General features: G+C 50.2%; 1 protein-coding gene across 4 annotated transcripts in view; it reads right to left on the bottom strand.

The window, feature by feature from the left end:
• Positions 1-5,806, bottom strand: part of NTM (neurotrimin) — a 964,763-nt gene extending 958,957 nt beyond the window's left edge. For 2 of the 4 annotated variants that reach the window (XM_086384150.1, XM_086384151.1), the window contains exon 1: positions 5,520-5,775. In XM_086384150.1, coding sequence (XP_086240276.1) covers positions 5,520-5,601 — 82 coding nt within the window. In that variant the 5' untranslated portion in view covers positions 5,602-5,775. Of the gene's footprint in view, positions 1-5,519 lie in introns of all 4 variants that reach the window. The other 2 variants (XM_086384149.1, XM_086384152.1) reach the window with 2 other exon arrangements.
• Between the last annotated feature and the right edge of the window lie 8,577 nt (positions 5,807-14,383).

Raw genomic sequence — 14,383 nt, 5'->3', positions numbered from 1 at the left:
TCCTGTCTTGGTTTGGGAAGGAAGAGAAAAGGAGGGGCAAGCAGAAAGATGAGGGAAGAAACTGGAACAAGTAGGGGGTACAAGTGGAACAGAAGCAGGAAAGAGGCAAAGGGAAAAGGGATGTGGAACCCTGGGGTATCAGACACGCAACAGCTGAGGAGGCTGCCTTCAGTGGGATCGCAGCCAACCTTACGGACATGAACTCCCCACTGGTTCCTTGGTTCCCCCCCCACCCCGCACCACCATTGCAGTCTATCAGCTGGGCTCCTGTGACCTGGGAGGACAGACCCCTCTCCCCCCTCTCCTAGGCAAGCCTACATGAGGCAGAGCAGCCCCTACCAGCTTGACCCAGATCTGTCAGCTGATCAATTATTTTTCCCACGGAGGAGAAGGAAAAATGAAAGGAAGAAAGAATAAGGGACCACGAGAAACAGAAAAGGGAGGGCAGAGAAGAGGGGGAGAGGGGGCAGAAAGAGGGAGGGAGGGAGAAGAGGGGAGAGAGGGAAGGAAAGGGACGGTGGAGGGACGCGCACATCTCTTCTACGGACGCTCCCGCAAGTTTAAGCTGCCATAGCAAGGGCAGGCTCAGTTCAGAAGGTTGCAGAAACACACACACATAAATACATAAAACATAAGCTCTAGAGGTTGCTGAACAAAATCAGTCAAAGCAGAGGATGGGGGCCTCTTCTTTCCACCCTTTGCCAGTCCAGCTTGCATCTGGTTTTTACTCTCTGAAACTCCTGGTTCCTCCCATATCCCCTCCCCCAGGGCCCCGCCCCTCTGCCATGGGCCCCGCCCCCTGACACCTCCTGGCTAAAGTCTTCCTCCTACTAGGAAAGGGTGAGGAGGCGTGGTCCCGCGTGTTTCCTCTAAATCCCCTCTGGTCCTCTTCCACCGCGCACCCTCTAAGAGAAGGAGGGCCGAGCCAACGGGTCGGCGGAGGAGACACCCCGGAGGATGTGGTACCCAAGACTCCATCTTACCTGCAGGCCATCGATTACCTTATTTTTGCATGTTTTCATTTTTTATGTGTAATTAGTTTTATTGAATTTCAAATGACTACAGACATAAAGTAAACATGTAACAAGCCAGTAGAGCAGAAAGGAAAGGAGCTGCGTAAATACCAGCAGGCTCAGCGTGGAGCTCCACTTAGCACCACATGTTTGCTGCATTACAAGCATTAATGAGTCTTTACAACCCTTGGGGGAGTTGCTCCCCGGCCTGGCAGACAGGTGGGGAGACTTCCCAGAGGGAAGTATCGTCACCTACGGAAGTCATGGGGAACTTTGTGTTCGGATGTACCTGCTCCCCACCCAGCTGTGCTCAGGCCACCTGAAGCGATTGGAAATCAGTCAGACAGGCACGCCCATTACAGTGTTTGAAGGGTCCATAGGACCTCTGCTGAGGTTAAATATAAAGCAAAGTGGGTTTTTTTTGTTTTTTTTTTACACCTTCATCTTTCTAGTTGATGGGCAGGAGCAGGCCATGAGCTCCAGACATAAAATATCTGGAACAGAGACAAATCCTCGACACAATCATCCTCTCCAAAGTGTTTCCACCATAAGGAGAGAGTGAGAGCATCGCACATCATTCTTCCAGCATCTTCTTACATATGCAGGAATCACCTGTCCTGCAGGTCACCCCTTCTTAGGATGTCCAGAGAGCACACCTCATCCCGAGGGATAAAACGTGGCTGAAGCCAACACTGGTGTGACCCATCCATGACAAGCAGCTGGCCCCAGCCTGGGTTGCTGCACCTCAGGGCTGCCAGGGAGCAGGGGCAGGTCCTCAGGGAGCTGCTAGGGACAGTGCCCTTGGAGCACTCAAGCAGGGAACAAGGAGAGGCCCTCCAGGGACACAGCTCCGCACCCTTCAGCCCCGTGCCACAAGAGAGGCCACTGAGAAACCACGGAAGTCAGGGGGAGAGGCCACAGCTGCGGAAAAGGGTTTCCAGGGCTCACTTCGGCTTTAAAAGTGATGAAAGGGAAGAGCCAGCCCTAGGACTAGCCTGAAACTGCCACCTGAGAGCCCCCCTGGCTGGGACTCTGCGCCCACCTCCATCCAATGCCCGGAGGGCAGTCCCAGGGTGTGAAGAGTGGAGGGAAGCTGCAGTTCTTATGCACTCCACGACTTGCCCGTGGCCCCCCTGCCTCCCCCATTGGAAGCTCCAAGTCTGGCAGCTGGCATTCACTTTGTGAAGCTCCTCTGTCATCTCCCCTTAATTTTTTTTTTGGCCATGCTTCCAAGTGCCCACAATGCTTACTTACATCAGGCCCAGGAGCCCATCTCCCCAAACCGATTTTTCACTCTGCCAGTAAACATTGTTATGGTCTCATCTGTCACCCCCACTCCCCCCATCTCAGAAGCGTTGCCCAGCTCAGGCTGCGGCTGGCACCCAAGTGTTTGCTGTGAGTGGCAGGAACTTGGCCGATCCGCCCAGCTGAACCGTGTCCGTGTCGCCGGCGCACAGAGAAAGAGAGGGGAACCCAGCTCCATTTCCTCTCCCTTCCCCTCTGCCCTGCTGCTGTGTATGTGGGCAGGTAGTTGACATGGGATGTGAGTGAGGAGATGAGAGAAAATGAGAAAGGTAAGACAGGAATCTAGCCCAGTTCCTGGGAAGGTGTTGAAAGGAGCATTAATCCTTCGAAGGAGAAATGGTCGGGTTTCTGGAAAGAGAGAAGATGCCGTACACCAGCCATTCCTCTCTGAGCCTCTCCGTGGCAGGAGGTGGGCGGTGAGCTGAAAAGGACAGCGCCTCATCCAGGAGCTTCTCTGGCTCCAGGGCCGAGGAGGAGCTCTGGCTAATCAACCCCAGAGCGTCTTAGGGCCAGAGCCCCTGGGCGCTAATCACCCCCACCCTCTCCCTATCACTAATCAGGGCTGACTCCCTCCTCCTCTAAGCTGGATCATGGTGGCTGTGGAATGGGGTGAGGAGCAGGTCAGGGAGGGGTCCATCAACCACCCCTAGCCCCCAACACCTTTTCAAGAAGGCGAGAAGCCCAGGAAGTAAGGGCTCTAGGAAGAGCCAGCCTAAAACAAAAACAGAGAAGAAAAAAATTGCCTTAGAATGTGTACTGCATTCTAACTAGTCCCACCGGGTCAAGGCAATAGGGGTGGGTTATTGCAGGCAAGACCTGGCTGCCTGAGTAATTCTGTGAGTTTGATAAGAGGTAACTGGCCCACCCCAGCTCCCATGCCCTGAAAGAGAAAACACACGTCACCTTGGCTGGTCCAACTGCCACGTGGCTCGCGAGGGTGGGGGGTGGGTCTTGGGGGTCACTTTGCCTTGAAATTGGGCAGCCCGGTTCTTTTCTGACACATCGAAGCCTATTGAAAGCTGGTTCGAGGTGGATAGTGCAAGTAAGGCCATGATTCGTCTTAGGAAATTCAGGATTTGGTAGAATGTGAGGAGGGCTGGGGTAACCCAGTCACCCTTATCCCCACCCAAGATGGCAACAAGAGTGTACAATCAGAATTCCCTGGGGGGAGAACTTCGCACCCCCATTTTCTTCTCATCGGTTCGGGAATGATTCAAAGTATGAGCAAATATTATGCTTCCCTGCATTTATTTCTGATGAAAAAAAAAATCACGTATGCTAATTTATATGTAAATCCAGTATGGCCCTGGGGCTCCTGGCAAGCTGCCAGTGGGGCTGTGGATGGTGGAATTTTGGCAATTGTCTCCAGTCGGAGGTTAAAATGGAAGAGACTCAGACCTCAGGACAGATGGAAATGATGGAGGTCTTGGGACCTTCCCTGTCCCTTCCTCCGGACCCCTGACTCCACCCTGCCCCCATTTGGTTTACATTTCTGGGTTACATGATGGAAGCTGTTACTGGAGGTTGCCTGGCTCTGGGCTCAGTTTCCCCAGTGCCAGAGTTGGGGCCCTGATCTCACTGGGTGAGCCCCTGTTCACCCAAGTACAAGCAGGGGTGCACGTGAACACACACACACACACACACACACACACACACACGCATGCTGCCTCTGCTCCATGTTATATAAGAGGAGTCAGGGCTGCCTCCACGTGGCCTCCTTCACGCTCACACCCACTGCCCCGTGGGGGAGGAGGGACACCCTGAGGCCCGTGCTCCCCACCCCCAAGGCTGGGAGCTGCAGGGCAAGGAGATCCCATACGATGGACTTCCTTGCATCCTTGCGGAGCCCTCCAGGGTCCCCTTCCCCGCTCTTTGAGCCCCAGCCGAGGGTTCGCAGGCATTTGATCCTTCCCAGCCTGGTCCTTCTGCCCACCTCCTGTGGGTCTGTGTGGACGCCTCTGCAACTCCGGCAAGGGGAGTCCCCAAAGACCACCCTCAGGGGGAACTCAAGGGACTAGTGACGGGGACCGCAAGAGCCAGGTACTGCAGTGGGGAAGGGAACCGGATGGGTGGGACTCCCCAGCCTTCTCCACCCCCGCCCACCTGGAGCCAACTTTCCTCTGGGGACGCAGCAGCCAGCACTGAGCTCCCAAGTGGGCTCCTGTGGGAGGCGGAGCTGGGCCACCCACCAGGGAAAGTTTCTCTGCCCACCTCAGTCACTGAGAACGCAGGGGTCTTAGGCGCACTCCAGATCCTCAAAGGACAGGGCAGGCGGTGGGCAGGGAAAGCGGCTGCTGGGAGGTGGGAGCCTGCTGGGAGGTGGGAGCTGGGACAGAGCGCTGGGCTCCCCCAACCTCCGGTGCAGCGAGGGGAGTCCAGGTTGAAATGGATTCCCACCCACCCCCAGCACAGCAGGACCACAATTCGGCAAGCCCGGCCCTGACTGCAGCCCAAAGGGCTCGGCTTCCCAGAGAAAGAAACAGAACGTTAGCATTCGACTCCTACCGCCTCTCTCCCTTCAACTTAGGACAGCTTTCCGGAATCTCAGAGCCTGCTTGCTCCCGCAGCCTCTTCTCTGCTTTTTAACCAACCCCCGCTGCTCTCCTCCACAAACACACCCCCAAACACACAGAAAACTAACCCGGCTCTCCAGCTCCGCTGCAGACTGATTCAGCCCTCAGAGCTGGCTTTCTGACCACAAAGCGTAGTTACCTGATTATGCCTAGCCTGCATTTTCCATTTGCTCCTTGCAGAAGCTTTGCAAGTTTACTGGTGGATAGATATTTAAAGTTTCCTCTCGAAATTTCTTCCCAGTACCACAAGCAACGCATTAGCTTCCCCGCCGCCCTCCGAATCCTTAATTCCCCGGCTTCCATGTGTCTCCATCCATCGTGTGTGTGCAAGAATGTACAGACAGCCAGGGGACCAGCACACAGCCACGTTACCAAACAGGAGCCCCAGACACACTTTACTTATGTACATACATCCCCCGCCCGTTCCCCTAGCAGCCAGAATCGATCAATACCCTTACAGCCTGGGAGGGAGGAGAACGTCCCAGCCATGCTGCTGGAACGCAAGCGAACGCTCTCTCCTCCACCTGCAAACCATACAGCAGAGCCGACTCGGAGAGTCTGCGAATCACCCACAGCACACTGTACAATTCCTGGGTCGGCTGCAGGCAGATCAATAGCAAGCTCTTACCTTGAAAGAGAAACAGAGCAGCCAGCGCCGTGAAGATTGCCCAAGAGATAGAATTGTGCATTTTTGCCTGGATGGTTTTCATGATTTTTTTTTCTTCTTTTTCTTCTTTTTTGTCAGGTTCGGTTTTCTCTTTCTTTCTTTCCTGACAGATTGCGTTGCTCTCGAGCTGGTGGAAGGAGGTTTAAATCCACTGTTTTGCTGAAGGACACCACAAGAAAGCCAAGGATGGGAGAGTGTGACTTCTCAGTAATTATCTCTCTTCATACTCTGGCACTGAGACACATCGTACAATCTGGCCCTGGACAGCCCTCCTACGAGCTGCAATCATTGGTTCTAATCCAAGGATTGACAGAGCTACAACACACTCGCGCGGGCACACAGGCGCGCGCACACACACACAGTCAGGAATCATTTACTGGGCAAATCAGGCTAGCTGATTAAAGAGACAGGAGCCTGGAGAGATGGCATGATAAATGTCACTTTGGCCCTTCTATATTGCCTTCATTTTTTAAACTGACAGTCTCAGAGCCCCAAACATCAAAAAATCCCTTTCCTCTGGCATTCCCTGGCCTCCTGAACTCAGATTCCCTTTACACTGGAAAAATCCCATAGCCAGCCACTGCTTACTAGAAATTTTAAAGGGACATTTTCATGCTTGGTGAAACTCGCAAAGATGAGTCAAATTTCATTTGCTGGTATTTATTTTCCTCTCCGATGAAAATATCATTCAGTGACAGATTCTCTCTCTCTCTCTCATCTTTCACCTTTTCCAATCAATCTCCTATTTCATTGCTTGGAAAATAGTAAATAACTTTTTATTTTCTTCTCCTGTCACTCCTGTTTCAGAATACCAGCATTACACCTATATTTCATTCACTTAATTTATTTCCTGAAGTCATCCATGTGCATATGATAACATGAAAAGGGAGAGGGGTCCTGAGATTTGAGGACTGCAGTCTGCACATGAAGAAGCTTCTCCAAGAGGGAGCAGGGGAGAAGTTTATTCTGTGTGTCTCGGGCAACCTACATGCATGGCAACGAATAATGTAAGTGCTTGGAGCTTATTTAAACTGCAGCAAGACAGACTTAGGTTAGACACGCTGATGAACTTTCCAGATATAGACTTTGTGTGTGGTTACCAAACGTCCTCAGAGAGCTGCACGTCCTTGATGATGGATACACTATAACTCGGACAGAGATAATCTAACAGATGTGAGGACTTTTTGAGAGATCGTCTAAGGGCCATGAAAATTGACCATCTAGTTTGTGGTTTTTCTCTTATTGGAAGCAATTTTTATAATGTGAACAAAAATTCTGGAAAACTTGGCTGGTTCTCACCACCTTCCTTAGCTGATTCTGATATATCTGGTACCATCATGATGCCTCAACCCACATATTTTTGAAATGCTTCTTTCAGATTTCCACAGTAATTATTATACTTCCTTATAAACCCCATAATAATGTTAGTGTATATATCCCCGAGCTGCATAGAGTGAAAGTAGATACTGAGTGCACAGGTGAACTGGAAACAGCACTGCCGTTTTACACAAGCCCCAGAGGCACTGCTCACCCTGGGTTGTGTGTGAAGGAGAGCGCCCCCTGCAGGTGTTCAGCCAGGCAACTCCGAGGGGACGGAGCATCGAGGTCTGGATATTGGATCCAGCTGGAGCTACAAACACACAGAGGAACAGTGGGCAGGTCACCTCGTCCTCCCTTCATACAACCAGAGCACTGTGTTTCAAGTCTCTTCATTTTAAAGGTGTTTATGTTAACAGATTTATTTTTAAGCCACTGCAATCTAATTCACAAGTCCATCAAAATGTCCTTCCTATCTCTAACTCCCAAGGGACAAGCACTTTATCTCTAGACCAGTCTTGTGCAGTGATCCGCACAGTGACCTGTGCGGTTAGGTGCTTCAGAGTGGCTGTGGCCTCAGTGATAACTGCCCAGGACAGAAGGCACGGTGGCTTCGTCATCGCCACTTCTCTGCTCTCCAGAGTGACGATGAAGATGACAGGTCATTGGTAAGCTGTTAGGAAGAGAGGCAGACACACCAAACTTACAAGTGTCCTCACCCTGACCTGCAACAAATCTGTACATTCACCACTTTCTATTAACCATCCATAAGTGTGAGCATTTGCTATGTGCCAGGCATGAGGGCCAGAGTTTCCTATGCAATTTTCTCTTATTAAATTCTCAAACCCTATGAATGGTGCAATTGTCATGCCTATTTTACAGATGAGAACATTGAGACTCAAGGAAAACTTATCCACAGCTGGTAAGCAATGGAGTCAGGATGTGAACCTGGGCATTTGTCTCTCAGACCAACCTCTAAAATATTATCTTATGCTAAATACTCCAAGGGACTCAAATAGATATCAGATCTTCTTTTGTATAACCCCTTTGCTATTGTTAATAGCCTATGATATTAAAATTTACATGAAACAGCACAAACATCCACAGAGAAAATATGGGAAAGCCTGTATATTACTTTTTTTTTAAGTGGACTATTTTTAAAAATTAATTAATTTATTTTAATTGGAGGCTAATTACTTTACAATATTGTAGTGGTTTTTGCCATACATTGACATGAATCAGCCATGGATGTATATGTGTTCCCCATCCTGAACCCCCCTCCCACCTCCCTCCCCATCCCATCCCTCAGGGTCATCCCAGTGCACCAGCCCTGAGCACCCTATCTCATGCATCAAACCTGAACTGGCGATCTGTTTCACATATGATAATATACATGTTTCAATGCTATTTTCTCAAATCATCCCACCCTCGCCTTCTCCCACAGAGTCCAAAAGTCTGTTCTATACATCTGTGTCCCTTTTGCTGTCTTGCATATAGGGTCATTGTTACCATCTTTCTAAATTCCATATATATGCGTTAACATACTGTATTGGTGTTTTTCTTTCTGACTTACTTCGATGTGGACCATTTTTAATGTCTTTATTGAATTTTTTACTCTATTGCTTCTATTTTACATTTTTTGGCTTTTTGGCTGCAAGGCATGTGGAATCTTAGCTCCCCAACCAGGGATTGAATCCACCCTCCCTGCAGTAGAAGATAAAGTCTTAACCACTGGGCCAACAGGGAAGTCCCCCATGTATTACTTTTAGTAGTAATCAAGTTGCAACTGCTTTGCACAGACAATTAGTAATTTTATCCAAATGCCAAGAAGTGATAAATGGGTGTTTTCTACAACAGGTTTTAAAAGCCCTGTGAGGATGGTGAGAGTCATAATAAAATACCTTGAAAGTGAGGTAGAGACCAGATCTAAAGCAGAGAGAAGAATATGTAGTCAAGAGACACCGTAAATCAAAAATAAGAAACAGAAAGACAGCACCTAACTTTGGGGCTCTTGAAACATGTTTGTGAGCCCTGATCTGTCCCTACTAGGTTGCAGTAAAATTTTTAAAAGATAAAAAAATGAACTTGGCACAAATTCTGATCTGTATTACTTACCCTCTATACACAGATATTGTAACCATGCCTGGCACACACAGGCACACCCAGCAGACACTTGTCATCAACAGCAGCACAGCTTGTTGACGGCCCACACAGGCTGGGAGGGCGCCTGGCTGGTCCAAACCCTAGGCTCAGCCTCCTAGGGGCCAGGGGAGCCTCAGCAGAGACACTTCAAACTCCCCACCACCATACATCGTAACCATCAGCCAGTTTTCACGGTTTGCCATTTTCATCAAGTTGAGACTGAAGTAGTCTGCCACGTTTCCCTGGGAGGAGCTCTTGGTGCTTGTGAACTAAGCTCCTGGCAGGCATTATTCCAGAATCGCTTTGTGCGTTCACCAAGGCGAAAGCTCTCCTTAGGGGCCATCAAACCACAAGTCTAATTTGGGCTCTGAGTACTGCTCGGTGCTAAGCTGTCTGGAGAGCTATAGCTCTTTCAAGGCTGGATTTACCACCGAGTAAAATTTCCCAGCGGCCCTCATGTTTCACAGGAGCACACGATGGAGAAGACATCTGTTCCCCTCCTCTGACATGGGCTGAACACATAGGCCTGTTGGATATTCAACATATCATTAATACAGTTACAGATGAGAAAGCCAGTCCCGGGCACTCCACACCCAGGGGTCTGTTCAACCAGGCCCATTCCTTACCTAATACGTGGATCACATCGAGGCAGTCAGAAATCTTCCTTTCCTTTTTCCATCTTAATCTCAATCTTTCAGGCCCCAAGCCTGGGAATCTTTTCTGCTGCAACTGCCCCGAACAGAGGGTGATCAGGTCCTTGCGTATGGGGTGGCCTGGGTCCAGCAGAGATTCTGTGCTCTGGAGGTCCTGATTAGGGGAAGCTCTAATTGGAGGGGACTCTTGGAAATCTCGGCTCCTCATTCAACAATCAGATCTCCTTCCCCTGAGCTCAAAGGTTCAAGTACTTCTCATCAGGTGTCTGCAGGACAACGAGACTCACTTCTTGGATCAGCCAGATGCATGATATACACCATTTACTTCCCAGTTCAAGGGTGAGAGGAGAATGAATGGTCTTAAGACAAAATTAACATCAGAAAAGGGTCTCCTGTTCTAGGCAAAATGGTATTTTCTCACCCTCCACACTCTTTGATGTTAAGAGAACTTTACTGAGGACGTCATTTTTCTGTTTGCAGATAAGGAACGAGGAGAAGGAAAAAGGAAGGGAAATGGATGAAGTCTCTAACTTCTGAGGAGAGGCAGCCAGGATGGCATTTCATACACCGTTCAGCATCAATAGCTGAAGCTTCTGTGCAGTGAGCAAGAGCAAGTGGGGACTGATTCTCTGTGAACTGGCCACATGCTCCTGGCCCCTCGCTGAACTGGACAGCAAGCCCTCCAGCCCTAGGAGGAGGGTGGCAACCAATCGCACGTGGTGGGCCTGATCCAAGGCTGGAGACAAGGCCCTTGGGGAGGAGAAGGAGGCAGGAGGAGGAGAGTGTGTGGGTGGGAGGAGAGGGAAGGGGTGTGGGCAGTGGGTTTGATTCCTCGCAGCTATTATGGAAAGAACCACAGGGGCTTCAATCTAAAGAGCAGCCCTGACATCATGTGCAGGAGTTAACAAAAGCCGCTGCTCCACTCTGCTCCACCTGCTGTGGCCGTGCTGCCTGGCTGAGGCTGGACGGGGATGCACCACCTCCGGGGGAGGGATCTGCCCACCCTCCCACACCTGGGGAGGAGCAGGGGGCCCAGCTCTGATTTGCAGGTGTCACTTTGGGAGGGAGAAAGCCATGGTGGGGAAGAAGATGGTCCCCACCTTTTCAAGGAGTCTCCCTGGAAAGCTATCTGGGGCGTGACTCCTGTGGATAAGGTCACTTTTGACGTGAATGGAGGTGATATGTCCCAGGTACCAATAATACCAGAATTCTGTGGGATCTATTTTGAAAAGTTAACTTCGAGCTGATTTCCTGATGTATCGATAATTTGCCTAAGCTGATATTACAATGAAGGTTGAACTCTTAGCAGCACAGAGATTAAGGACACAGAGATTTAAATCCATGTTCCTACAAGAGGAGCACGGTCTGTGTTTTCTAACTGGAATTATAAGCACAGGCATCTGGCATCGGTTTCTACGAGTTATCATCATCATCTCGAAAAGAAGCCAGACGGCACAGTAATATAACAGAAAGAATTTAGCATTTAAAATCAAAAGACCTGGATTTGAGTCTAATTCCGTTTATCAGCTTCAATTCTGCAATCCTCGATTTTCTCATCTCATCTCCGCCCATCTTGTCCTTAAAGTGGAAATAATAATGTCTACTTCAGAGAGTCGATGTGGATGAACCAGGATGAAGACTCTGAACGATATGCTATTATGTCTTACACACACATTGGCTCCAATGTCTTTATAATCAGCTTGCTCGAGAAAACCAATCACAGTGTTGGGTAATACTCAACGTGAACATGGCAGAGAGTCACTGCCTCTGGATGCTCAAGGCCAGCAGTGTTCTCCAGGCTTGAGGGAAGGGAGACTTGGCACACTGTCCCCCCACCCAACCCCAGGAATCAGCTCCATGTAGCTGGAACACTGTGTGTGAAGGTGGGCAGGCGGCACGGGGCTGGCCAATCAGTTTCTCCCCTGAGACTTTTCTAGGTGCTGTGTGGAAACAGGCAGGGCTCAAAGGGACAACTTTTCTAATAGGTGGAGAAAGTCTGCAAGGAAATGAAGTGAACCAAAACCAGGATGAGAACTGATGCGAGAGGGCGTCACCGGAAGTAGGACAAGTCAGGCCTGAAGAGAAACACGCACCCTTCTTTGCTTAAATTATCTTGGATTGAGTTTCTGTCTCTTGCAGCCGAAAGTGCCCGGACAGACAGGTCCGCATTGGGGCGGATGAATACAGGCTCCTTTTGCTCCACCCCCATCCCCACACGACTTCCCCTATAGGTGGCTAATGTCTAGATGTTGTCTGAAGTAGAAATGTAGGTGTCTGTGGTCTCTTACTAAAAAAAAAAAAAAAAAAAGTGAGTTATTATCAAATTGGAATTAAAATAAGGTCAGAGAAGAAGTCAAGATGGACCAAGACCCTCTTCCTGAAGGTCGGGGTGAAGGGAGTGAGCCGCCATTTAGTGAGCATCCCCGTATGTTGGAAGCAGCGCTGCAGGCTCGTGTGTCTTCTCACTTAACCCTCACAGCGTCCCTGGAGGCTGAATGCTCTCAACCGTCGCCGGCAAGTAGCGAGACTGTACTGTGTCCACGGCTGCCCAGGTCCCCACTGGCCAGGCCTTCTCCGCACCCAGACCCTGCTCTTTGCCTCACACTGGTCTGTAATGTAAGTGAAACTGAGTCCCAAGGTGAACCCATCAGGGTGATCAGTGAGAGCCCTGAAAAAGGCATCAGCTTTGGTCCACTTTGAATAAGAGAAGGGGGCAGTTCATCCACGCTGCATAGGACCACTGGGCAAAGAGCTGAAAGTGAACCTGGGGCTCTGGGGAGGTCAGAGTGACCCAGCCTGGTGGGTCTGAAGCCGTGTGTCCAAGGGTGCTGAGAGGGCGTGTGATCTGATCTTCCCCTGCGTGTGGTCTTTTTTTTTTTTAATTTTATCAGTATTGTTGCTGTTCATTCGCTAAGTCATGTCCGACTCTTTGAAACCCTATGGACTGCAGCATGCAGGTCTCCCTGTGCGTCACTATCTCCCAGAATTTGCCCAAGTTCATGTCTATTGAATTGGTAATGCTATACAATTCCTTATATTTGGAATCCATGCCCCCCCCCAAAAATTGGTACAAATGAACTTATTTACAAAACAGAAACAGAGTCACAGATGCATAGGTGGGGGGGTCTGTCTTGATGGCTGAGAGGTTAGGTGTGAATTAAATAGAGAAGCAAAGTTGCAGTGATCTGAGACAGTGAAAGCAACGAGAACTGGCATTTCTGGAGGGTACTTTGGCAGGACACACAGTGAGCCAACACCCTCCCTCAGAGGAGACCCCCTTCCCACTTGGCCTTCAGGGCTTGGACAGCTGCCCGTCCAGTGCTTCTCCTGGTCTAACTGGGCGGATTGTGGGGCAGCAGCTCCCAGGCTCCTCCAGGTGTCACACACATGGGTCCCGGCAGGATCTGCAGCCTCTGCCCTGGCATCTGAACAGAGGGCAGAGCCAGGCTGAAACCTGGAGGTGGAAGGGCCCCTGGGGACCTAGAGCAGCCCACTTCCCTGCGTGGGGGTTCATGATGCCCCTTGTTCAACAATAAAATGTCACTTCACTGCTTTTGGCCACTTCCCTCCATGTAAATATCTAACTGATGACTTTCTGGGTAGGAGGAATCTCTGGTTTGAGGAAAGATTTATATATTTCTGGGGCTTCCCTGATGGCTCAGATGGTAAAGAATCCACCTGCAATGTGGGAAACCTGGTTTCGATCTCTTGGTTGGGAAGATCCCCTGGAGGAGGGCATGGCAACCCACTCCAGTATTCTTGCCTGGAGAATCCCCATGGACAGAGGACTCTGGCAGGCTACAGTCCGTGAAGTCTCAAAGAGTTGGATATGACTGAGCGCCTAAGTGCAAGAATCATTTGGCCTTATGCTAGCGTAGAAACTTGCTGAATTCTACTAGCCAGATTTGGGGAAGACTGTGAAATACACAGCATCCAGGAACGTGCCCATGGACCTCCCCGACAGTCACTTCCCACAGAGAGACGGTGTCTGGAGAAGGGTGGTGACCTGCTCAGGTTCATTTGAGTTAAAGCAGAACCAGGAGCAGAGTGAGGCCTTCTGACTCCTTGTCTAGTGTCATTCCTTTCACTCCAGGGTATGTCCAGGTTCCCCAAACCAAGATGCCCAAGAAAAGAGCCCAGTTTGCACACTTATCCAAATTGTGTTCTTTGTAACTGAAAGCCCTGAATTCTTCAACGTGTGGCCATACCTGGAAGGGGTGGGTGAGTTCAGGGTGAAGGAGTTTCAGCTTTGTCACAAAGCATAGGCTGTGAAAGGAGAGGTGACCATGAGGAATCAGGGCTATGGGGGAGATAGGAGGAGGGCACGAGGGTGGAGACCCCAGGGGCTGGGCATGCCAACAGTGATACCTGACTGAGCCTTCCTGGTGGTCCTAAGGCAGGAGACAGGAGATCTAGTGGAAAGAAGGCACGGCGTGATATTTCTATCAAACTCCTGGCTTGTCCACTTGCTGCCCCTGGAACCAGGGAGAGTTTTGGGGCTAGCATCTTTAGACAGGCAGCCTGGAACCCACCAGGTTGGGTCACCTTGATTTCCCTGGAGCCCTAAGTTCACCTCCAAACCTTTGCCCGGTGGTCCCACTCAGCATGGATGAACTGCCCCCCTTCTCTCATTTAAAGTGGATCAAAGCCAATGCCTTTCTCACGACTCTCACTGACCACTCTCACAGGATGGCTTCTGCAGGGGAGGGAGGG

Source organism: Bos grunniens, chromosome 29 (genome assembly GCF_055505025.1).
Source record: "Bos grunniens cultivar Pamir isolate PY7600 chromosome 29, Bosgru_T2T1.0, whole genome shotgun sequence".
NCBI classification, from domain to species: domain Eukaryota; kingdom Metazoa; phylum Chordata; class Mammalia; order Artiodactyla; family Bovidae; genus Bos; species Bos grunniens.
This window is presented reverse-complemented; position numbering and strand designations above follow the sequence as displayed.